The sequence below is a fragment of the Schistocerca serialis genome, chromosome 4 (assembly GCF_023864345.2).
Source record: "Schistocerca serialis cubense isolate TAMUIC-IGC-003099 chromosome 4, iqSchSeri2.2, whole genome shotgun sequence".
Lineage (NCBI taxonomy): Eukaryota > Metazoa > Arthropoda > Insecta > Orthoptera > Acrididae > Schistocerca > Schistocerca serialis.
The window spans coordinates 683,172,925-683,198,695 of record NC_064641.1 but is presented as its reverse complement, the minus strand read 5'-3'; the positions used below and the strand labels follow the sequence as shown (position 1 = coordinate 683,198,695).

Sequence of the window (25,771 nt, the reverse complement as noted above, 5' to 3'; positions counted from 1 at the left end):
TGCTAGCCCGCATCTTGAGCCCCGGCGTCTCCACCAGGCTGCCCCACTGATGACTATGCAACTTTTAGCTCCATACGTGCAGTGCAACTGCCGCAATTGCTTTCCCTGCTCACTTCCTTCCTTCCTGGCTCTCCATCGCACTCACTGCCATCTTCCAGTTGCTCTGCGTGCAGATACCAGATTGCGTGGTCTGCCCTGCTTAAAGGGTGCAAGGAAGCAGGAACAGCCCCTGTTCTGGGTGGCCGCTCCTTGCCACCGCCGCCATTAACTACACAGCATGTCGTTTATCACCGTCCAAGGCCCGACTGCTCCAACCGGCTTGCCTGGTGCTCAATCCAAGCCACGTGCCGCTCGTTGCTGGTGAGCACTCATGGCGCAACACTAATATGTGTGTCTTCATTTCCATATAACTACTAGAACCTACATCCACGTACACCTACTTACACTGTAGTCAAACCTGCGTCTCCTTCTTCTGTTTCACCCCCCCCCACACACACATGCACTTCTCTTCATTACCACACAGAAGTTTCCTTGAAGCGTCCAGAAGTGTCCTATCAAGGGATCCCTTCTTTGTAGTAAAGTAGTACCATAAATGTTTTTCTCCCTGTCTCGCTTCAGAACTTTGCCTACCCATCTATTCCTCACATTCTTCTGGAGCGCCATTTCAAAAAGTTTATATTCTCTCATTGTCAGTATACTCTCTTGTTGTCGGTACATTCTCTTGTCGGTACATTCTCTTGTCAGTACATTCTCTTGTCAGTACATTCTCTTGTCGGTACATTCTCTTGTGAGTACATTCTCTTACTGACAGTACATCAGTACGTTTCCTTTCTGTGTGGGGCTACAATCCAAACAAAGAAAAAAAAAATGACTCTGAGCACTATGGGACTTAACATCTATGGTCATCAGTCCCCTAGAACTTAGAACTACTTAAACCTAACTAACCTAAGGACAGCACACAACACCCAGCCATCACGAGGCAGAGAAAATCCCTGACCCCGCCGGGAATCGAACCCGGGAACCCGGGCGTTGGAAGCGAGAACGCTACCGCACGACCACGAGATGCGGGCGCCAAACAAAGAATTTCAGCAAAAAGTGTCTATTTATATTTCTCTTTTTCAGAAAAGTTTTTCTTGCTATTACAAGTAAAACACAAACAGCATTCAAGTATTAGCCCCTCCACCTGTTCAGACTGCTGCCTACAAGGCAGTGCGAGTACAAATCAGCCGAGCGGTCTAAGGCGCTGCAGTCATGGATTGTGCCGCTGGTGCTGGCGGAGGTTCGAGTCCTCCCTCGGGCATGGGTGTCTGTGTGTGTGTGTTTGTCCTTAGGATAATTTAGGTTAAGTACTGTGTAAGCTTAGGGACTGCTGACCTTAGCAGTTAAGTCCCATAGATTTCACACACGTTTGAACACAGTATAAACTTGTAATCGTGGGACATGTGATTAGCATGTCGACAATCCCTTGTTGTTGTGTGCATAGTGTGTATCGTTGGCATCCTTCAATATATAAAACTGTTCTCGATGTCGAGACTACTTATGGACACCGCTAAAATCGTCGATACTCTCCATAGGCCTGCTGTGTTCTGTGGTGGCAGAGTCGACTTTGCACTTCAGGAAATTGTTGGGCAAGCATGGCTTTCCGTAGCTATTGTGCGAATTGATTCTGATCTCCGTTGCCTGGCGACGAGTTTGAAAATTTCCCACCTCGATACGTCATCGCCTACAGGATATTTATGCTTAATCAATCGTGTGCTGTAACCAGGAGTGAAATGCTGCCAATTTTTATATTGATAATCCAATGTCTGTTCGTACTAGACGTATGTGTAAATTATCAAAAGACGATTAGCTATCTATTTATATTCATGGTCGTGCAACTGATGTTCAATTTGATTTTGTTGATGATATAACTTTGTATCACAGAGTATGGTGGGCGTACATCGAGGCTCAAGGATGCAACAGTTTTGTTAATACGAGGGCTCGTCAAAAATTATCTAAACTTTTCCCATAACGTTTGTCACATTGCGCACGTTGTCGTCTGTCCTCGCACAGGTCATTGTTATACTGTTGTGGTAATGCTGTGACAGTTTGATCTTATTTCCGCCATTGTTCTTCCTTACTGACCGTTATACATGGCAGCTCCATTAGAAGTGTGCACCAAAGAGGAAAAACGGGCGGTGATTCGATTCCTCTGGTCGGAGGTTGTCAAAGGGGCAGACATTCATCGTAGACTATCATCACAATATGGGAGAAGTGCACTATCACTTAAAACTGTGGTTTTGTTGATCGAGAAGTTTAAAAGTGTAAGCGTAGGCTTCCGCGGCCGTTGTCTTCTTCAATAAAATTCTTCAGGGTATCAGACCGCATCGTCATAATTTAAAATGCGCCAACGTTTCGGCCAGCGTTGCAGCTAGCCTTCATCAGGGCCTTACGTTAACTGCTAAATGAACACACTTGATTCCTTAAATAGCTGCACGAGAAAACCGTGTCGTTGCTTGATTGGCTGTAAAAGGAGGAGGAGGAGGGGTGAAAGGTATACTTTATTGGTGTTTCCTTTATTATCTGTCATTGGCTGATATAGCTGTTTTCTATTGGTCTTTATATTAATCCACCCCATTGGAGGAGACGGACGAATAGCGAACAGGTGATGGCTGTGACGTCACACTGTTTCCATGCTGTCCAGAAGCCGGCTGCGGCGTGCCATTGCTTTGTGTACTCGCGACCACTACTGCGGCTCTCCGCGTGTCTGCATGGGCCGCCATGGCTCTGCCGCCGCTCCGTAGCCCTGCTATTGCAGGCAGCCAAGACCTCGGAAGCTTGTACCCGTCCTCTCTATTCATGTTGGCGGGTCTTTTGGCTATTTCTATCGCCTCTCTAATCTTTCTTTTGAAAGAGAGAGGCTGTTTCGCCAGGACGCGGGCTTCTTGAAAAAATATTGGTTTTCCGCACTCGTCTCGGTGTTCCGCCACTGCTGACTTAGTCTGTTGTTTCAGGCGGATATATCTTTCATGTTCCGAGAGCCTTGTGCTAATCGGACGTCCCGTCTCACCTATGTAGACTAATCCACACGCACAACCAATTTCATACACGCCAGCTGTGTGTAGTTTGTCAACTGCATCCTTGGTAGAACCGAGCATGTCTGATATTTTGTTTCTGCTTCGGAAAATTGGTTTGATGTCGGCTTTTCGTAGAATTTTGCCAATACGTTCGGTGACCCCTTGTACATACGGTAACACAGCAATGCTCTGTGCCTCCTTCTCCTCTTCCCTATTAGTCTTCTCCCTTGTCGACATGGTGCTGTCTATCATCTGCTTCCCATAGCCTTTAGTTCCGAAGATGGACCTGAGGCGTTCAAGTTCTGTCTTTAGATGTTCTTCGTCGCTTATCCTGTACGCTCTCTTCGTTAGCGTGTGCAGGGCGGACTTCTTCTGCGTGGGGTGATGGTGGGAGGAGGCGTGAAGGTACCTGTCCGTATTGGTAGGTTTCCTGTACACTTTGTGGCCAAGTTTACCATCAGTTTTTCGATAAACTTCCACGTCGAGAAAAGGCAGCACCCCATTCTTCTCTGTTTCCATTGTAAACTGAATTTTCCTATGCTGTTGGTTAAGGTGCTTGTGGAAGTTCTGTAACTCCTCTTCTCCGTGGGGCCAGATGACGAAAGTATCATCGACATAGCGAAGCCAACAATTTGGGCGTAATGGTGCGGACTGGAGGGCTGTTTCCTCAAATGCCTCCATGAAAATTTCTGCTGCGATAGGCGATAGGGGTGAGCCCATAGCTACACCGTCAGTTTGTTCATAAAATTGACCTCTCCACTTGAAATAGGTGGTCGTCAGACAGTGGCGCACAAGCTCACATATATCAGGTGCCACGCGTTCTTCTAGGATGTTCACAGTATCTGACACTGGGACATTCGTGAATAGGGATTTGACGTCGAAACTAACCATCAGATCTTTGTCCGTAACACGCATTTCCTTTAGGAGAGACACGAAGTGAGTGGAATCCTTAACGTAGGACTCGGTTTGGTGCACTAGGTGTCGGAGCCCAGGTGCCAGTTCTTTCGCTAGGTAGTAGGTCGGCGAATTTATACTGTTTACTATGGGCCTCAAGGGGAAGTCGGTTTTGTGTACCTTCGGTACACCATATATCCTTGGTGCCTGTGTCACTTGCGGGATGAATCTTCTGGCCTTGTCGAAGTTGATTCTAGAGTGCTTGAGCAGTGCCTGCGTCGTTTTGATTACCTTGGCCGTCGGATCTCCCTGAAGTTTCTTGTAGATAGGTTCTGCGAGAATATCTTCCATTCGTTTGTTGTAATCAGTTGTGTCCAAGACTACAGTGGCGTTGCCCTTATCTGCCTGTACCACTACTAAGTGGGGGTTGTCCCTGAGTTCCTTGATGGCATGGTATTCCTCAGCGTTGATGTTTTGCTTCGGTGGCTTTGCTTTATTCAGAACTCTGACCGTTTCCTGCCGGATCTTCTCCGCCTCGGCCAGTGGCAGATGACGTACCGAAGCCTCTACGGATTCTATGATATCTTCTTTTGGAACTCGCTTAGGTGCAGGCCGGAAAACTTCAGATGGAAGACTGGGATAAAGTCGACAGGTTAACCTTTCAGCAAGCATCAAGGACCAGCAATAGTATTACTAACCGCCAGATGAGAAAGTACGACAAACTACAACAGAAAGCCACGGACGAAACATTGACGCTGGACAGGCGACGGACAGTGGTCAACCTCTCCAGCCACACCTTGAGCGAAGCAACCACAGCAATTCTGGCCAAGGGGATGAATTTCGCGGAGAAGATCCGGCAGGAAACGGTCAGAGTTCTGAATAAAGCAAAGCCACCGAAGCAAAACATCAACGCTGAGGAATACCATGCCATCAAGGAACTCAGGGACAACCCCCACTTAGTAGTGGTACAGGCAGATAAGGGCAACGCCACTGTAGTCTTGGACACAACTGATTACAACAAACGAATGGAAGATATTCTCGCAGAACCTATCTACAAGAAACTTCAGGGAGATCCGACGGCCAAGGTAATCAAAACGACGCAGGCACTGCTCAAGCACTCTAGAATCAACTTCGACAAGGCCAGAAGATTCATCCCGCAAGTGACACAGGCACCAAGGATATATGGTGTACCGAAGGTACACAAAACCGACTTCCCCTTGAGGCCCATAGTAAACAGTATAAATTCGCCGACCTACTACCTAGCGAAAGAACTGGCACCTGGGCTCCGACACCTAGTGCACCAAACCGAGTCCTACGTTAAGGATTCCACTCACTTCGTGTCTCTCCTAAAGGAAATGCGTGTTACGGACAAAGATCTGATGGTTAGTTTCGACGTCAAATCCCTATTCACGAATATCCCAGTGTCAGATACTGTGAACATCCTAGAAGGACGCGTGGCACCTGATATATGTGAGCTTGTGCGCCACTGTCTGACGACCACCTATTTCAAGTGGAGAGGTCAATTTTATGAACAAACTGACGGTGTAGCTATGGGCTCACCCCTATCGCCTATCGCAGCAGAAATTTTCATGGAGGCATTTGAGGAAACAGCCCTCCAGTCCGCACCATTACGCCCAAATTGTTGGCTTCGCTATGTCGATGATACTTTCGTCATCTGGCCCCACGGAGAAGAGGAGTTACAGAACTTCCACAAGCACCTTAACCAACAGCATAGGAAAATTCAGTTTACAATGGAAACAGAGAAGAATGGGGTGCTGCCTTTTCTCGACGTGGAAGTTTATCGAAAAACTGATGGTAAACTTGGCCACAAAGTGTACAGGAAACCTACCAATACGGACAGGTACCTTCACGCCTCCTCCCACCATCACCCCACGCAGAAGAAGTCCGCCCTGCACACGCTAACGAAGAGAGCGTACAGGATAAGCGACGAAGAACATCTAAAGACAGAACTTGAACGCCTCAGGTCCATCTTCGGAACTAAAGGCTATGGGAAGCAGATGATAGACAGCACCATGTCGACAAGGGAGAAGACTAATAGGGAAGAGGAGAAGGAGGCACAGAGCATTGCTGTGTTACCGTATGTACAAGGGGTCACCGAACGTATTGGCAAAATTCTACGAAAAGCCGACATCAAACCAATTTTCCGAAGCAGAAACAAAATATCAGACATGCTCGGTTCTACCAAGGATGCAGTTGACAAACTACACACAGCTGGCGTGTATGAAATTGGTTGTGCGTGTGGATTAGTCTACATAGGTGAGACGGGACGTCCGATTAGCACAAGGCTCTCGGAACATGAAAGATATATCCGCCTGAAACAACAGACTAAGTCAGCAGTGGCGGAACACCGAGACGAGTGCGGGAAACCAATATTTTTTCAAGAAGCCCGCGTCCTGGCGAAACAGCCTCTCTCTTTCAAAAGAAAGATTAGAGAGGCGATAGAAATAGCCAAAAGACCCGCCAGCATGAATAGAGAGGACGGGTACAAGCTTCCGAGGTCTTGGCTGCCTGCAATAGCAGGGCTACGGAGCGGCGGCAGAGCCATGGCGGCCCATGCAGACACGCGGAGAGCCGCAGTAGTGGTCGCGAGTACACAAAGCAATGGCACGCCGCAGCCGGCTTCTGGACAGCATGGAAACAGTGTGACGTCACAGCCATCACCTGTTCGCTATTCGTCCGTCTCCTCCAATGGGGTGGATTAATATAAAGACCAATAGAAAACAGCTATATCAGCCAATGACAGATAATAAAGGAAACACCAATAAAGTATACCTTTCACCCCTCCTCCTCCTCCTTTTACAGCCAATCAAGCAACGACACGGTTTTCTCGTGCAGCTATTTAAGGAATCAAGTGTGTTCATTTAGCAGTTAACGTAAGGCCCTGATGAAGGCTAGCTGCAACGCTGGCCGAAACGTTGGCGCATTTTAAATTATGACGATGCGGTCTGATACCCTGAAGAATTTTATTGAAGAAGTTTAAAAGTGGTCGAACAAGTATAACGCACGAAGAGGGAGCGGAACGGCCATCAACCTACACTACCTATGACAACATTCAGCAAACTCGAGAGATGGTTCTGGCGAATAGGCTAATAACTATCGATGAGGCAGCATCCGCTTTGAACATCAGCCATGGCTCCGCCCATCACATCATCCACGACGAGCTTACCTGTTCTAAAAGTCCCAGTGTTGTTCAAACAATGTCACTGGCAGCGAAAATTCCCTTCAGCTTCGTCAAGGGCCTCACACACAAGAATTTTAATGCCTCCCCTCGTCCCTCAAGATGATGTCAGATCTAATCCACACGAGCTGAACGAACTAAAGGACTTCCTCTTCCTCGTCACATTTTGGGGAAATTGAGACACGGGTATTCTCGAGAAAAATGATGTAATTCAAATGGGGTCATCCTGTTGGAACCGCGTACTGCACAAAGATCAAAGCATCTGTAGTTCATTCATGAAGTTCATTTTTTCCACCTCTCGGATTGTATGCTTACTTCCTGATCGGGCTTACCTAGCCTACAATGCTAGCAGCTACATACGACGGCAAATCATAAAGGAAAGGTGTTTTTTAAAAACCAAATCTTTTTCTTGGGAAAACAACTTTGGAAGTAACACCGTTTCTCAACATAACCTCCATCAGCCCCTATGCACTTGGCCTATCACTTGACAGGCTTCTTAATTACGTCGTCAAAGACGTTCTGTGGCATCATTTGCATTCAGTCTTGCACTGGAGACAGTCGTCAGATGAAATGGAACCTAACGATCACAAATCTTGCAATGTTTCGTGATTCATGCTATGGACGATGGAAAATGTTGACTTGTGGCTGTCATTGAACCTCTGAGGTCGGTGTACGGCGTTGGGCGCCCCACACATTGTCTACCACACAACCACAATATTGGCTGCTAAAGGAGGGGGTTGGAGGTATCCAGTTGTGAGCACAGCTTCAGGCTACAGATCGTAGCTGAACTGCTTAGTCGACGAGTAATTCACAATACTGCTACAGTGATAGTGGTGTTGATGCAAAGCGGAGCAATGAGACTTATAAACAAAGCAAACATTGTGCTATATTTACAACAGTTGCCGAAGTTGACATTTCGTCAGAAAGGAACCCAAGGAATTTTACAGAGTGAGAAAGATGTGACAGATGAAATATTAGTACTTTGTAAGATGAGGCAGTGGAATGTGTGGTGTCGTATACGCTCGACTGTGCGGACAATACATGAGTACAATGATGACGATACGTGCTTAAGAAGTGAAAGTGGTCCTGAAAGGTGTCGAGACATGTAGTTCATAATCCTTGTCGGACAGGAAGCCACAAATCCTGTCTCCAGTGGAACGTAATGAAGGACAATCTTTGTCCAAGGAGCAGTTACTAAACATAATTACATAAATTAAAGATCATCCGCAGGATAGTAGAAAAAAATATGAACAAATTTACAATAAATACGCAGCAATAGGACCGTGTAATGCGTAAGAAAAACTACGTGCATTCAATGGAGGACAAGACAAACTTGTTACAAAAATTGGTGTTTGCGCGTTTCAAGGATGCTCAATGCAATTTACAAGATATGCGTGGTGGTAACATACTCCGTCATGCACATCAAACGGCGTGCGACATTGATTACAGTGATTTCAAGGGAAGCAGTGGATGACTGCATAACTTCAAATAGAGCTACAGAATTGGAAGGCGTAAGACAATGAAATTTCAAACAAAGCGTCAACTTGACGATGCATAGCAAACAGCGGAATTGCCCCTAAAATTTGTGGATGAGATAAACAAACTTATTCCATCGTTTAGTAAGGAATTTGTTTTCAGTTCTGACCATCAGGATTTGAAGAGGAAATGCGTATGAAAGGAACCCTGGAAATTAGAGGTACCATGAGAGTTGTATCAACATCAAGTAACATCAGCGCCTTAACTCATTCGTACACATTCATGACGACTGTTAATCTGGGTGGTAACTTGGCTGGGAATTTATTTATTGTGCTGCGAGAAGTTTAAGATGCTCTGCTTTCTACGATTCTTTCTCGTGTGCCTAATCTGGCAAGGGAAACAGGGAATGTTTATGTCGAGTTGGAAAGTGCCGTAAGAGAACTACAACTATGTTATAGCATTGGTTTTGCCCAATAACTGGTCAAAATAACTTCATTTTGCTTGATTCTCGGTCTGCGTATAAAAATATTACTCCTTTAGAGCAAACTATCCCTCCCGAAAAGTAAAAGAAAAATGGTTCAAATCGCTCTGAGCACTATGGGACTTAACGTCTGAGGTCATCAGTCCCCTAGAACCTAACTAACCTAAGGACACCACACACATCCATGCCCGAGGCAGGATTCGAACCTGCGACCTTAGCGGTCACGCGGTTCCAGACTGTAGCGCCTAGAACCGCTCGGCCACCTCGACCGGCTCGAAAAGTAAGTGACTTTGCAATTCATGTCATCTGGAACCATCGAACAAGTTCAGCCTCTGAATATTTGTTTTTTCGTGCCTGTAGAACATCTATCTATCGCACTATCTGCAGCCTCACCTTAAAGGATAGCCTGCTTCCCGATCAGCTCTACGACAGACTGTTTAGCATTCGGTTGCGTGCCATATATTCTATCAGCTCTCATTACACCAATGTGATTCTGTATGAATTCTGTAAGAGTCGATACCTAGGTGGACGTTCTGCACGGTTTGTACGAGTAACTCCCAAGAAATTCGCCTTCGATCCCGATGGTGAGAACTTTTATGATCACCGTAGCGCGACATTTTCCATTCCGTGTTCATGGTGCAAGTTAATGGTTTGTTTTGAACATTTCTTGAATGTCAAGGATGTCCATTTGGTGAAGTATAATACATACATCCCATAATAGGTTCATATCAGCACCCCACTGACAATCATTTTCTGTCCCCCACCTCATGCACATGGTGAGTCATTATCAGCTCATGTTTTTCGTGTCATAACTGTTATCAGCACGCTTTCAAATGAACCTTACTAAAGATTGAACTTGAGACATCGACTCAAGGGGTTGCTTGTAAGATTCAATTTATCCTCATCATCGTCAATTCTGGCATGCCGATCACGACGGCAGTCGTCGCCCAATCTTCCGCACCCTTCACGCTCCTCAACATCAGGGTTCGTTTCAAAGTGTACAATTTATAGCGGTACATCTAATTTTTAAAAAAAGACAAGTGGTATGCGGTGACAAAAAGTCTGGGAAACCCTCCCCCTCAGTGTGTTGGGCCACTTAAAGTCATCTCAGTAGTTTCCCGACCAGGTTCCCTATCTCAGATTGGTACATTTGCCCTTCTTCATTATCTGTCAAAATTTGTATCACTACCATGGGAACACGCTTTATGTCAGCGTTAGGTGTCATCAGTATGGGGTACATACACATACTGCGTGACTATAGACTCTAGGGGCAAACAACAAGAGGGCGCTATCCATAACACAAGGTACAGAAATGTTCACATCAATCTGTTTCCTGTATTGATACCCTACCACACACGTTATGCCTGATAACTTGTAATATATGTTTATCCGGCGGATGAGGCTGAGAAGCTTCGGTAGCCTCTGTATTTTTCCCTTGACCTCGACCAGTGTGTACACTTACTGCATGAGTCACTTTTGAATGTAGTCTACCAGTTTGTATAGCTTCCGCGTGCCTCACCTTTGAGGTCGACCAGCTTGTAGAGCTTCTGCGTGGAGGTGCCGGCCTGAGCCTTCTCCCCGCTGGTCACACCGCTCTCCGTATTTCCCATGGCGATGTGGATTCACTCCGTATTGGTCCTGTGAAAAGACAATCATTGTTTTGAAGAGTGTCCAGTTTCCAGAAATTAGTCGTTAACCTAAATATACCATTCACGCTGCTATATGACTACTATTTATTGGAACTACCCGTCTCAATCACACAACTTCCTGTTCTCAGATACATGAAATTGACATTTGAACTGGGGTAATGCCTCCATGTATGATTCTTACATTAGAAACAAAGCTACTGTAGTACTGTGTCGACATTTTAATCTGGTGTTAAGCAAATGTGTCGGGTGACTCATATTTCTAGACAGTATCTCAATTAATGTATGAAATACTGTAATTCAGCACTGGAAACATAATGTCAAGTCGTTACGAAAATCTGGCGTGTGGTGAGTACACCGCTCTCTCGTCAATCGTCGGGTTAGCAGAGCTAGTGGCACTACTACTTGGTCAATTGACTTCTGAATTGGAATCACAATCCAAGTGCATCTCATTCCAATCCTCTCACAAAGGAAAAAATCCCTGGCAGTATCGGGAATCGAACCAGAGTCCCAGAAACGCCAGCCAGCCGCGCTGACCACTCTCAGAGGCGGACCAAAACAATATGACCAGCTGCCAAATAGCGTATTGGAACGTAATGCAGTAGCGATTCTGTGTGGCATGCGTTCGACAAGTCCTTGGTAGGTGTGTGGCACTAGAAGGCTACGGTCAGGTCACGCAATTCCCATAAAGTACGGGTCATTGGTTTGAGGACGCAAAGGTGGTACACGGCAGCGTCCTAGATATATTACATGAGATTCATATCAGACGAATATGGTGGCTAAGACATCAGCGCCAGTTCACTATCATGCATCTCAGTCCACCGTAACACAATAATGGCCTTCCGACATGGATCGCTATCCTGCTGCAAGATATCGTCGCTGTTTGGGAAGACATCAAGTTAGTTTAGTTGGTTAGTTACAAGTACCACAGACCATTTGTGCGATTATTTTCTCGTAATGATGGGTAACATAAATGAACATCATATTGTTTTTAATCCTATTCATCTAACTACATTTTTTTTTCTGGCTACCATTTCTTAGGTAGAAAGGTAGAAATTCGTCAATGAAATAGAAGGAGCTGTTTTGGAGAAATGATTTAAAATTAGATTTATGATTTGCTTTGCTACCTGACAGACATTTTATGTTACTGAGTAAGCGATCAAAAATTTATGTTGCTGCATATTGAACTAAGCCAACGACAGCTTTAACAGTGTATAATAAAGGTTATTTTTCCCTCTAGTGCCATAGGTATGTACATCACTGTTCATCTCAATTTGTGATGCATTATATATGACGAATTTCACTAGCGAAAATATGTATTGTGACGGCGCAGTTAAAATACCTAGCTCTTTGAAGACGTACCTGCATGACGTCCATGGATGACATCACATATTATTCTTTTGCTCGCTTATGTTCAATCGATACTTTCTTTCTAAGCGATGGGTTACCCCAGAAAAAATATTCCAAACAACATTATTGAATGGAAATATGCAGAATAGGTCAGGAGGTTGATAGTTTGTCACCAAGATTAGCATTACAAAAGCAAAAGTAGCTGAATTTAATTGTTTGAGAACCTTAGTAATATGTATGAATATGAAGATGGTGTCTGTTCTTTCAGACATATCCGCAGCTCTCGAAGAATGACATTACAATGAAATCCAGATCATTAGCTGCATACAGACGCTGATAAATATCAACAAGGACAGTTGAAAATGTGTGCCCCGGCTGAGATCTCCTGCTTACACGGCAGACGCTCTATCCGATTGAGCCATCGAGGACACAGAGGATAGTGCGACTGCAGGGACTTATCTCTGGCACGCTCTATGTTTCTTCCAGTTCAAGTTTTCATCAATATGTGCGCCCTAAAATTTCGATCATTCTACCCTATTTACTGACTCCTGCTCATGTGCTTCATCTGTTGTTGATATGGCTCCATTTGTTGTACAGAAATGACTGCTGGTATGTTTAGGATTCGTTTTCATAGTGTAAGTAGGCTGTTTAGGTTCTTATATTGGTAACGCCACCGCTACGTAGCGCTCTGTATGAAAATCACTGGCTGTGCTGCGTGCAGTCTGTGGCTGGTTTGCATTGTTGTTGGCTATTGTAGTGTTGGGCAGTTGGCTGTTAACTGCGCGTAGCATTGCGCAGTTGGAGGTGAGCCGCCAGCAGTGGTGGATGTGGGGAGAGAAATGGCAGTGTTTTGAGAGCGGATGATCTGGACGTGTGTCTATCAGAAACAGTCCATTTGTAAGAATGGATGTCATGAACTGATATATATATTATGACTTTTGAACACTATTAAGGTAAATACATTGTTTGTTCTCTATCAAAATCTTTCATTTGCTAACTATGCCTATCAGTAGTTAGTGCCTTCAGTAGTTTGAATCTTTTATTTAGCTGGCAGTAGTGGCGCTCGCTGTATTGCAGTAGTTTGAGTAACGAAGATTTTTGTGAGGTAAGTGATGTGTGAAACGTATAGGTTAATTTAGTCAGGGCCATTCTCTTGTAGGAATTATTGAAAGTCAGACTGCGTTGCGCTAAAACATATTGTGTGTCAGTTTAAGCACAGTCATGTATGATTTTTCAAAGGGGACCTTTCAATAGAACCATTTAATAACTCTTTGGAAAATATCGTTTACGAACTCTTATATTGCTTTCTCTCTAACAGGATTACTTGTAACACTAGTATCTGCAAAAAGTACCAATTTTGCTTGTTGAGTGTTAAGTGGAAGGTCATTCACATATATAAGGAACAGCAGTGGACCGAAAATTGAACCTCATGTGATTTCTTTTGTCCCCAATCACTAAAATTTCCTTCTTCTCCGATATTGTCTGAATTATTCAGCACAACGTTTTGCGTTCTTTTTGTTAAGTATGTTTCAAACCAGTTCTGTGTAAAGCAATGAATTCCAGAAAACTTGAGTTGGTCTAAGGGGGTATCATGATTAACACAATCTATCGCCACCTATCCTGCTTTAGAGAGTGGACAAGTCTCAGACCTCCACATTCTGTGATGTTGGCACGGACATATAGCACCTTGTCATCACTCCTGTTTTCACCGTCCTTCAGCAACTTTCATAGATGCTCATGGGAGTTTCTGAGATGCTCCTTCTCAGGTCCTGGGCCTTAACAATCTGCCGTTTGTCAAAAACGCTTACGTAACTGGCGTTCCCCATTTATGGCCCCTGTTATTGCTAGAATTACCATTCTTCATTCATATCTGCTCTGCTTCCTGTACCGTGGCACTTACCAGCTACGCCATCAGGTGGCACTCAACCCTGCAATGATCAGTGGTCACAGTGTTTGGCTCATCAGTGTGCGGAAACTATATAAAACGTAGTTTGCTACATATACTTTTGAAACAATTGTCTTTATAGCTCACGCTCGCTCGCAAACAGGATACATCCAAAACGGTTTAAGCTGCAACAACCGCATCTCATCCAGTGCAAAGCAATTACTGGTGATATTTTTCATTGTATATAAGATACTAACTTTGTTTTTCTGAGCATCAGTCTTTCGTTGATGCCAAGTCTGTTTCATTCTATATATTTTTCAGCCATCAGTCAAATCCAAATTAACCTAAATGATATTACTAATAGCAGTATAACAATAATTTATACACTGAGGTAACAAAATCCATGGGATACCTCCTAACGTCGCGTCGGACCCCCCCCCCCCCGCCCCCCCCCCCTTCGCCTGGTGTACTGCAGCATCTCGACGAGACATGGACTCAACAAGTCTCTGGAAGTCCCCTGTAGAAATATTGAGACATGCTGCTTCCACAGCCATCCATAATAGCGAAAGTATTTCCAGGACAGGATTTTGTGCACGAACTGATCTCTCGATTATGTCCCACGTCGGGCGATCTGGGTGGCCATATCATTCGCTCGAATTTCCAGAATCTTCCCTAAATCAGTCGCGAACAATTGTGGTCCGGTGACATGGTGCATTGTCATTCACTAAAAAAAAATCCATCGTTGTTTGGGAACATGAAGTCCATGAATGGCTGCAAATGGTCTCCAAGAATCCGAACATAATCCATTCCAGTCAATGATCGGTTCAGGTGGACAAGACGACATAGTCCATTGATTGTGAACAGAGCCCACACGATTATGGAGCCACCATTACGGCGCCACCAAAGGCTTGCACAGTGTCTTGTTGACAACCTGGGTCGATGGCTTTGTGGGATCTGCTCCACAAACGAATCCTACCATCAGGTCTTACCAGCTGAAACCGGGACTCATCTGACCAGGCCACGGTTTTCCAGTCGTCAAAGGGTCAAACCGATGTTGTCTCGAGCCCAGAAGACGCGCTGCAGGCGATGTCGTGCCGTTGGCAAAGGCACTTGCGTCGGTAGTCTGGTGCCACAGCCCATTAGCGCCAGATGTCGTTGTACTAACGAATACGTTCGTCGGACGTCCCTCGCTGATTTCTGCGATTACTTCAAGCAGTGTTGCTTGTCTGTTACCACTGACAACTCTACGCAAACGCCGCTACTCTCGGTCATCTCGGGATATTGAATTTCCTAACGACCTCGGAAATGGACTGTCCCATGCGTCTAGCTTCAACTATCAGTCCGCGTTCAAAGCCTGTCAATTCCCATCTTGTGGCCGCAATCATGTCTGTTACGTTTAACATGAGTCACCTGAGTACAAATGACCGCTCCGCTAATGCAGTGCCCTTTTGTACCTTGTGTACGCGATACTACCGCCATCTGTATATTGCTGTCCCATGACTTTTGCCACCTCAGTGAGTCGGGCAGTATGGTTTATTAATTTCGCTTTCATATATTTTCCGAAGTGATCCTTAAGGACGCAGAAAAATTATCAATCCACATGACGGTGTAAGCCACATCTCCATTTTCATGTACACTCTTGCTCATAAATTAAGGATAATGCTGATTCATGGTGGAGCAACGCTCTGGTGGGCGGTTTGCGAATTTAAATCACCTCTGGGTATGACCATGCGGTGCATCTGATCTGCGGTCGTCGCACGGTGGCGCTGGCAGCAGTCCACATATGCAGAGGGGTGTTGGTGCATGTCAGAGTACGGTGCAGCGAGTAAGTGTGCAGAAGTTTTCAGACGTACTAATGGTGACTGTGTGTTCAAATTGGCTCAATGAACACATATTGATGACGTTATGAGAGGTAGAATACTAGGGTGACTGGAGGCTGGTCAAACACAGCAGGTTGTAGCACGGGCCCTCCGTGTGCTACAGAGTGTGATCTCAAGATTATGACAACGATTCCAGCAGACGGGAAACATGTCCAGGCGCTACAGTACGGGACGTCCACAGTGTACAACACCACAAGAAGACCGATATCTCACCACCAGTGCCCGCAGATGGCCACGGAGTACTGGAGGTAGCCTTGCTCGGAACCTTACCGCAGCCGCTGGATCAGTTGTCTGCAGAGACACAGTCTACAGACGACTGAACAGACATCGTTTATTCGCCCGGAGACCTGCAAGGTGCATTCCATCGACCCCTGGTCACAGGAGAGCCCCTAAAGCCTGGTGTCAAGAACACAGTACACGGTCAATGGAACCGTGGTCCCAGGTTATGTTCACAGACGAGTCCGGATATAGTCTGAACAGTGATTCTCGCCGGATTTTCATCTGACGTGAACCAGGAACCAGATCTAACCCCTTAACGTCATTGAAAGGGACCTGTATGGAGGTCGTGGTTTGATGGTGTGGGGTGGGATTGGTGCACGTACACACCTGCATGTCTTTCACAGAGAAACTGTGACAGGTCAGGTTATCGGGACGTCATTTTGCACTAGTATGTCCGCCTTTTCGGGGGTGTAGTGGGTCCCACCTTCCTCCTGATGGATGATAACGCACTGCCCCACCGAGCTGCCATCGTGGAGGAGTACGTTGAAACAGAAGATATCATCGAATGGAGTGGCCTGCCTGTTCTTCAGACCTAAACCCCATCGAGCACGTCTGGGATGCTCTCGGTCGACGTATCGCTGCTCATCTTCAAGCCCCTACGACACTTCAGGAGCTCCGACAGGCACTGGTGCAAGAATGGGAGGCGATACTCCAGCAGCTGCTCGACCACCTGATCCAGAGTATGCCAACCCGTTGTGCGGCCTGTGTACGTGTGCATGGTGATCATATCTCATGTTGATGTCGGGATACTTGCGCAGGAAACAGTGGCGGTTTGTAGCACATGTGTTTCGGGACAGTTTTCTCAACTTATCACCAATACCGTGGACTTACAGATCTGTGTCATGTGCGTTACCTATGTGCCTACGCCATTAGCGCCAGTTTTGTGTAGTACCACATTGTGTGACACCACATTCTGCAATTATCCCTAATTTATGAGCATGAGTGTAGTAAATGACCATTGCTTAACATATTTTAAATACGGCTGCCAACAGCTGTTTCGTACTTTTTAAAATGCATGACATGCAACTGTTTAACTGCCTTATTGTAACTGCTGTTTTCGGTTATATTATTTCATATTGGACACATCACTTCGTGTGTAAAGATACCTGTTCGGTTCTATAGATGCTTAGCAGTTCAGATGAGACAGTACTGATGTGGTTTGCCATATTGTTATGATATGCTACGACATGTGATTAATATTTTATACCATGATGATTGTGTAAACCGAAACCGGCAGGTGCAATAGAAGATAGTCAAAGTGTTGTGTGCTATAAATTTTAAAGGGTCGTTGTCTAACTAACTGTGTGGCACCTGCTTGTCTCGAAATTTTCCAGCGTAGGAGTTCTTGAGCGTGTGGTTTATATTTGTGGCCCGATGTCTTTAGTATGTGAGAGAAGGTCATGTCTCCCATGAAATAGTGTAATGAAATATCAACAGCAGCCGAGTGTCCATCCTCATCCGCTCCATTACTTATGGCTTTCACAAAAAAAATGGCTCTGAGCACTATGGGACTCAACTGCTGTGGTCATCAGTCCCCCAGAACTTAGAACTACTTAAACCTAACTAACCTAAGGACATCACACACACCCATGCCCGAGGCAGGATTCGAACCTGCGACCGTAGCAGCAGCGCGTTTCCGGACTGGAGCGCCTAGAACCGCACGGCCACCACGGCCGGCTGGCTTTCACAGTATCTTACAGTACATTGTATGACTGTTGAGCTGAATACATCTCATTAGAATGCGGAACCGCTCGTAAGACTGTATGTGGAGCCAAACGCAATGCTGAGTTGCAGAAATATTCACCTGTAGGATCTTAGCGAACGTTCTTACATAAAGAGCTGGATCTCTTCCATGTGAACGTGACCACTTAACATGTCTTCCACTAACTTGACGAAAAGAATCTTAGTTTGGCTCATCGTTCTCTCTATAGAAGCCCGTAGGTTCCGTTTATATGATGTTCTAATGTTTACTTAAATCAACAGTAATTTGTGATAACGGTTACATTATATGATTTGTTTACAGTGGATGAACTGATCAGCATCAAATTAAATCATACGTGAGGGGGTAGTTTGTATGATTCTGCTGCCCAAATCCCTTGTGGAATATGAAAAATGGTGTCATTGGCCTCACACGAATAAGTTCTTTTCACAGGAATGTAAGAGGGACTATACGAAGGAAACAAACTTGAAGATAGTATTATGGGACAGGAACAGGAAGCTGGTAAAGACTTGGGTGAAGAATCTGACAGAGCACTGAAAGCCTAAGTCGAAATAAGCACCTGGAGTAGACGACATTGTCCCACACTTCTAGAGATCGTTTGGGAAACATACCATTCCACCTGATAAGAAACAAATACAAACTGTTAAATATCTCATAATAAAGAAAGAAGCAATAATTCCGATTCCAGTGAAGGTTCGTGCTGACAGACGTGAACATTACAGAATCGCTAGTTTAATAAGTCATGGCTGCAAAATACCGACACCAATTGTTTACAAAATAATTTAAAGACTGGTAAAAGACGATCTTGTTGAAGATTAGTTCGGGTTCCGGAGAAATGTAGGAGTACGTGAGGCACTATTGTCCCTACGGATTACCTTAGAAGACAGAAAGCAGGAAGAAGACTACGAAAGGTTTTGACAGTGTTGACTTCAATACTCACTTTGACATTCTGAAGGTAGCAGTGTTAAAATATAGGGGATAAAAGGTTATCTACAAGTTGTACAGAAACTAGACAGCGGTTATAAGACTTGGAGACCATGAAAAGGAAACAGCAGTTAAGAAGGCACCGAGATAGGGTTGTTGCTCATCCGCAATATTATTCCAACAATTGGCTGAACATTCAGGAAAGGAAAACAAGGAGAAATCTTGAAAGGAAGTTAACGTTTAGGAAAAAGATATAAAAACATCATGGTTTTCCCAGCGACAAGAGATGACAAAGAACGTGGAAGAACAATTGAACGGAATATGCAGTGTCTTGAAAATTGGTTATAATATGAATATCAACAAAAGTAAAACACTGATAATGACATGCAGTCGAATAAAAACAGGCGATGCAAAGTAGCGACACTAAAAGTAGTAGATGAGTTTTGCTATCTGAGCAGCAAACTAACTGATTATGCCGAAAGTAGGGAGGATATAAAATGCAGTCTGGTAATAGGAAGAAATGCGTTACTAAAAAAAGAATTTATTAACCTCAAATGTAAATGTAAAGCCGGCCGGAGTGGCCGAGCGGTTCTAGGCGCTACAGTGTGGAACCGCGCGACCGCTACGGTCGCAGGTTCGAATCCTGCCTCGGGCATGGATGTGAGTGATGTCCTTAGGTTAGTTAGGTTTAAGAAGTTCTAAGTTCTAGGGGACTGATGACCTCAGAAGTTAAGTCCCATGGTGCTCAGAGCCATTTGAACCATTTATAAATGTAAGAGTTTGGAACTCTTTTCCAGGGGAATCTGTCTGGAATAATGCCTTGTTCGTTACTTTAAGTATAAATGTTAGGAAATCTGTTTCTGAATGAATTTATGCAGAGTGTGAAACGTGGAAGATGAGTAGTTCAGACAAGAAGAGCATAGAAACTTTTGAAATGTAATGCTACAAAAGAATGTTGGAAACTGTATGAGATGATCGGGTAATTAATCAAGAGATACTGAATCGAACTGGGGAGAACATAAATTTGGGGTACAGCTTGACTAAAAGAAGCGATAGGTTGATAGGACACACTTTGAAGTATCAAAGAATAGTTAATTTGGCTCTAGAGTGAAGTGTGGGGGTAAAAACATAAAGTGGTTTTTCTTTGTCAGGCCTTTTGTAGTTGAACATTTTTTAAATTGACACTTGGCTAATTTCGCTCAGTTTCACATTAACAAGAAAATTGGTGGGTAAAAACAATCACAAAAATTATGGGAATCTTCAAACTAACAAGAATTAAAAAAATATTTGACCCAGTTATACATCACAAAAATAATATGTTATGTGCTTCAATTTTTCAGTGTGTTATGGTTCGTATAGCAATGTGGAAAAGATCAATACAGAAGGTGACCCAAAACTCCGTTAACATTTGAAAGTGTACTGATTCACGGAATAATGTAGGTGGAGAGGTAAAAATTGACACACGTGCCTCAAATGACAAGGATTTTTATTAAAACCAAACGGAGTGCAAAATCTGGCCAAAACATGGCGTTGGACAGCAACATGTCAGTGACGCCGCATGAGAAGTGTGTGTACAAGGAGCTGCAATTAGGGAGTCAGAACATCTTTAGCGTGGCTGATAAACATCTGCTGGAAGGTACAGCTTTCATGTAGGATGGCACTCCGTTCCATATTGATACACGAATGGAAGGTCTCTTGCGCACACCGTTTGGTTCTGGGATTACCTGTAATCGCAAGTCTACCGCGATCGTCCGACCTCATTAGGGATGGTAAAAGATAACATCAGACGGTAGTTTCTTACCATACATACTGATATTCTGTACAGTGGTGTTCACAATATAGTCCGTCGACTAGAGATATTGTTGATGAATAATGGACAACGTGCTGAGAATTTGTCTTTGCTGAAAATCAACTGTTACGCTATTTGTTAATTTAGTATCATGTGAAGCATCATTTGTTGTCCACTTTGTGCACATTTTTTGGTTTCAATAAAATCCCACAGTCATGTCAAGCATGCGTGTTAATTTTTACCTTTCTACCTAAATTACTGTGTGAAGTATTGAATTTACAAATGCTAACAGACTTTTGGGTCACCCTGTATAAGGGCGTCCCAAAATCCAGACAAATATAATATCGTACATGTAACACACTTTTTGTGCGCTTTCGACAACTGGGACATGTGTTTTGTTATTTCTTGTTTGTTTGAAGCTGCCCGTAACTTTTGTTATTACTTTTGCAATCAGGATGCTTGATAATGCCCAGCGGAGCGATATTAACTATTTTCCTCAAATAGAATGTTTGTTTTAAAATAAAAAAAACACTTGATAAGGGAAAATCACTTCGTCTAGAAAATAAATTTGAGGTGGAGTCTTACGAACAAAAAAACCTGTCTACATCCATTACTCTAGGCGGTTAAGGACTGAGAAGGAAGGAAGACCGATTTGACATGTCGTCGACATCTAGATCATCAGAGATCTAGGCTGAGATAATGTGGAAGGAGTTGCCGAGTAATTTTCTCATCATCTAGTGTTACTCTTTCCAAGAGTTTTACGTAGTTTACATTCGCGACTCGCATTGTTCTGCGGTCATGTTGTGTTCTATTACGTAAAACATACCGAGCGAGGTGGCGCAGTGGTTAGCACACTGGACTGGCATTCGGGAGGACGACGGTTCAATCCCGTCTCCGGCCAACCTGATTTAGGTTTTCCGTGATTTCCCTAAATCGCTTCAGGCAAATGCCGGGATGGTTCCTTTGAAAGGGCACGGCCGATTTCCTTCCCCATCCTTCCCTCACCCGAGCTTACGCTCCGTCTCTAATGGCCTCGTTGTCGACGGGACGTTAAACATTACTCTCCTCCCTCCTCCACGTAAAACATCGATATATTGTAATAATAATAACAATAAATAATAAAATTATAAACAGACGACCAGTTGCAATGGATAAAGAAATTCTTTACCTAGGTTTCGACAAATATAAATTTGTGTTCTTCAGAAGGTAACCTAAGGACAACCAACATCATAGCTTACATTAGAAAAGTATGAAGCTTATAAGCCAAGAATAAATTTTAAGACAAATTAGAGAACTGTTGCATTACAGAAGTACGATAACGATGACTGATACTTACAATTTTACAATAGTAAGGACTAATGTACCATCGTCGTTTTTACAATTGTCGGCATAGATACATGTGTCAAAAATAAAATATAGCCCTAGAATTAGGGTTTGTCACGTTAATATAAATAGCTCTTGGATCTTGCAGAGCTCACAACCGACTGAGTGTAATCGGCGAGCGTAGTTACTCTGAAAACCGGGCAGGTGGCGCTCGTGCCGAGAAACGTGCCAATCGGCGTACAAAGGCAACGTGTAAGTTATCAGTATTAATAACGTCCTTATGTAGAGTAACAATAAAAAAAGGAAGGAAATTAACACTCCCGTTATAACAGTATGGGAACATTGGAACAAATAATGTAGTTATACATCAAAATGGCAGGTGGCGCTTACGCCGAGAAACTTACGCCCAGTGACGTATACAGCAAAAATATAAAAAACTACATTACTATATTAGTGAAGCCCACAAACGGTATACATGTCAGAACTTCAAAATTGACAATAATGGCTCTTGTCAAGAACGAATTACGAACACTGGTACACGATCCTGTTAATACACATTCACAGAAAAAACAAAATTTTATAGCCAGGAAAAAACACATAAGGGCCGATGTAGAAGCAAACATACATTGTGACAAAACCACCATTACATAAGGGGTAGTGAGCTTAAAGCACTGAAGGTGCATCATAGCTTCCTGAGGAAATAAACCACTAAGGTTACCAGCATTAATGTTATACCGTAAACAGTACAGGTTTAAAGCCTTCGAAAAATTGTCTACAAGCAAGGTTCAACTGGTCGTTCAGTATATTACCGTCCTTGAGCTCAAGATGTTTGAAAATTTGTAACTCTTGCCACAGATCTAATCTACGCCCTTTGTCTTCTCTGTGTAGGATAACAGTGTCTTCGAAATGTTTTGGCGTATGAATGGCTATCAGGAGGTGTTCAGCAAAAGTAGAATTGTGTATATTCGCTCCTTTTTTACCTAATAGGTGTTCTTTATATCTTGTTTTCACAGCTCTGCCTGTTTGACCAATATAATATGAAGGACAGTTGTTACAGGTTAGTTTGTAAAGCCTGGAATTGGAAAACCAATCGCCAGCGATCTCTATTGAATGTACAAGATTTCTCTTTAAACTGTTATCTTTAGAGAAGGAGACGTCACAGTTATATTTTTTCATTAGAAGACGTTTTATCCTATATGATACATTGCCCAAGAAAGGAATGTACAAGATTTCTCTTTAAACTGTTATCTTTAGAGAAGGAGACGTCACAGTTATATTTTTTCATTAGAAGACGTTTTATCCTATATAATATATTGCCCAAGAAAGGAATAGAAATATTTTTCTTTTTTTAGCTTCTTTGCTATCAGTGGGGAGGTTGTTGCTCAAAGTCGAACAGTTTTGGGAAGTTTTGTTACAGAACATGTAATCAACCATATTCTGATTGTACCCATTATTAACCGCAATCGCTTTGATAACATTCAATTCTTTTTGTTGATCGGCAGTTGATAAAGGAGTAGTTACCATACGGTGAGTGGCAGAATGAAAAAAACGCCAGTTTATGAGCTTTTGGATGAGTTGATTCAGCAGGATGACATTATCTGAATACGTTTCCTTACGGAAAATGTTGAAATTGAAAGAACTATTCTGTATAGAAATTGTTAAATCAAGAAAGTTATGTTCAACTTTTTCATTCTGATGTTCTTTTGTGAAGGAAATTTTTCATGTAAACCATTGAAAGTATTGAAGAGAAGCTGTAACTCATGGTCAGTATCGTCAAAAGCAATGATAATCTCATCAACATAAAATATTGAATAATAATAACAATAGCTGTAAGTTGTTCAGTACAATACGGGCCTTGCTGACTTATATGAAATACCAGCGAGCGTGGCTTGCAAATAAAAGGAATTGCTGCAGAGGGCAAGGTGCGTGCGAAGCTGGTGTCTTGTGGTGAAAAAAAGAGGAAATGGTGCAGATTTGCGCGTGTTCTGTAGTTTGAGGAGCGCATTGTGACAAGCGTGCAGTAGAGGTAGCTGCAGAGGCTTGGTGAGACTGCAGACGGACACGTGTACCTGGCCAGACTGCACCGTGCCTCTTCGCTGGCAGCACTGAGGCGCCCGGCTAGTGGTTACCTCGCACCGCCTGGCACCGCGGCGAGGCGTCGATACGCGTCCAGTCGGTAGAGCAGGGCGTCCCGTGTGTGGGAGGAAGGCCGTGGCTGCGCTTAGGTAAACGTTGCGCGCCGCAGCGCGGAACCAGCACCGTTTGATTAGCAGAGTGGGCTGGGCACTTGTGTCTACACTAAGGTGATAAAAGTCGTGGGGAAATCTGCTAATATCGTATTGGATCTGCACGGCTTACTGCAGCAACTCGACGGCGAAGGTACTCAACAAGTCGTTGGAAATCCCCTGCAGAAATATTGAGCCATGCTGCGCCAATAGCCGTCCACAAGTGCGAAAGTGTTGCCAGCGTAGGTTGTTGCGCAAGAACTGACGTCTCGATTATGGCCCATAGTTGTCTGATGCGATTCATGTTTTGCGATCTGGCTGGCCAAATCATTCGCTCGAATTGTCCAGAATGTTCCCCAAACCAGTCGCGAACGACTGTGGCCTGGTTACATGACGTCCTACTCTGTAGGAATCAGCATGGGTTTCGAAAGGGACGATCGTGTGAAACCCAGCTCGCGCTATTCGTCCACGAGACTCAGAGGACAATAGACACGGGTTCCCAGGTAGGGTTTCTTGTCCAGGAAGGATAATTTGGAAAATATTTCGAGTAGATTTCCCCACCATGTTATAGTTCTGGGTGGCGATTTTAATTTGCCGGATATAGACTGGGAGACTCAAACGTTCATAACGGGTGCCAGGGACAAAGAATCCAGTGAAATTTTTTTAAGTGCTTTATCTGAAAACTACCTTCAGCAGTTAAACAGAGAACCGACTCGTGGCGATAACATATTAGACCTTCTGGTTACAAACAGACCCGAACAATTTGAAACAGTTAACGCAGAACAGGAAATCAGCGATCATAAAGTGGTTACTGCATCGATGGTTTCAGCCGTAAATAGGAATATTAAAAAAGGTAGGAAGATTTTTCTGTTTAGCAAAAGTGACAAAAAGCAGATTTCAGAGTATCTGACGGCTCAACACAAAAGTTTTATTTTAAGTACAGATAGTGTTGAGGATCAGTGGACAAAGTTCAAAACCATCGTACAATATGCGTTAGATGAGTATGTGCCAAGCAAGATCGTAAGAGATGGAAAAGAGCCACCGTGGTACAACAACCGAGTTAGAAAACTGCTGCGAAAGCAAAGGAAACTTCACAGCAAACATAAACATACCCAACGCTTTGCAGACAAACAAAAATTACGCGAAGCGAAATGTAATGTGAGGAGGGCCATGCGAGAGGCGTTCAATAAATTCGAAAGTAAAGTTCTATGTACTGACTTTGCAGAAAACCCTAAGAAATTTTGGTCTTATGTCAAAGCGGTAGGTGGATCAAAACAAAATGTCCAGACACTCTGTGACCAAAATGGTACTGAAACAGAGGATGACAGATTAAAGGCCGAAATACTAAATGTCTTTTTCCGAAGCTGTTTCTCAGAGGAAGACTGCACTGTAGTTCCTTCTCTAGATTGTCGCACAGATGACAAAATGGTAGATATCGAAATAGACGACAGAGGGATAGAGAAACAATTAAAATCGCTCAAAGGAGGAAAGGCCTCTGGACCTGATGGGATACCAGTTCAATTTTACACAGAGTACGCGAAGGAACTTGCCCCACATCTTGCAGCGGTGTACCGTAGGTCTCTAGAAGAGCGTAGCGTTCCAAAGGATTGGAAAAGGGCACAGGTCATCCCCGTTTTCAAGAAG

General features: G+C 43.9%; 1 protein-coding gene across 1 annotated transcript in view; it reads right to left on the bottom strand.

The window, feature by feature from the left end:
- Positions 1-23,992, bottom strand: part of LOC126474692 (transient receptor potential cation channel subfamily V member 5) — a 169,240-nt gene extending 145,248 nt beyond the window's left edge. Inside the window, exons 1-2 of the mRNA XM_050102170.1 lie at positions 23,972-23,992; positions 10,626-10,744 (exon numbers count right to left, since the gene is read on the bottom strand). Coding sequence (XP_049958127.1) covers positions 10,626-10,716 — 91 coding nt within the window. The 5' untranslated portion in view covers positions 10,717-10,744; positions 23,972-23,992. The remainder of the gene's footprint in view (positions 1-10,625; positions 10,745-23,971) is intronic.
- Between the last annotated feature and the right edge of the window lie 1,779 nt (positions 23,993-25,771).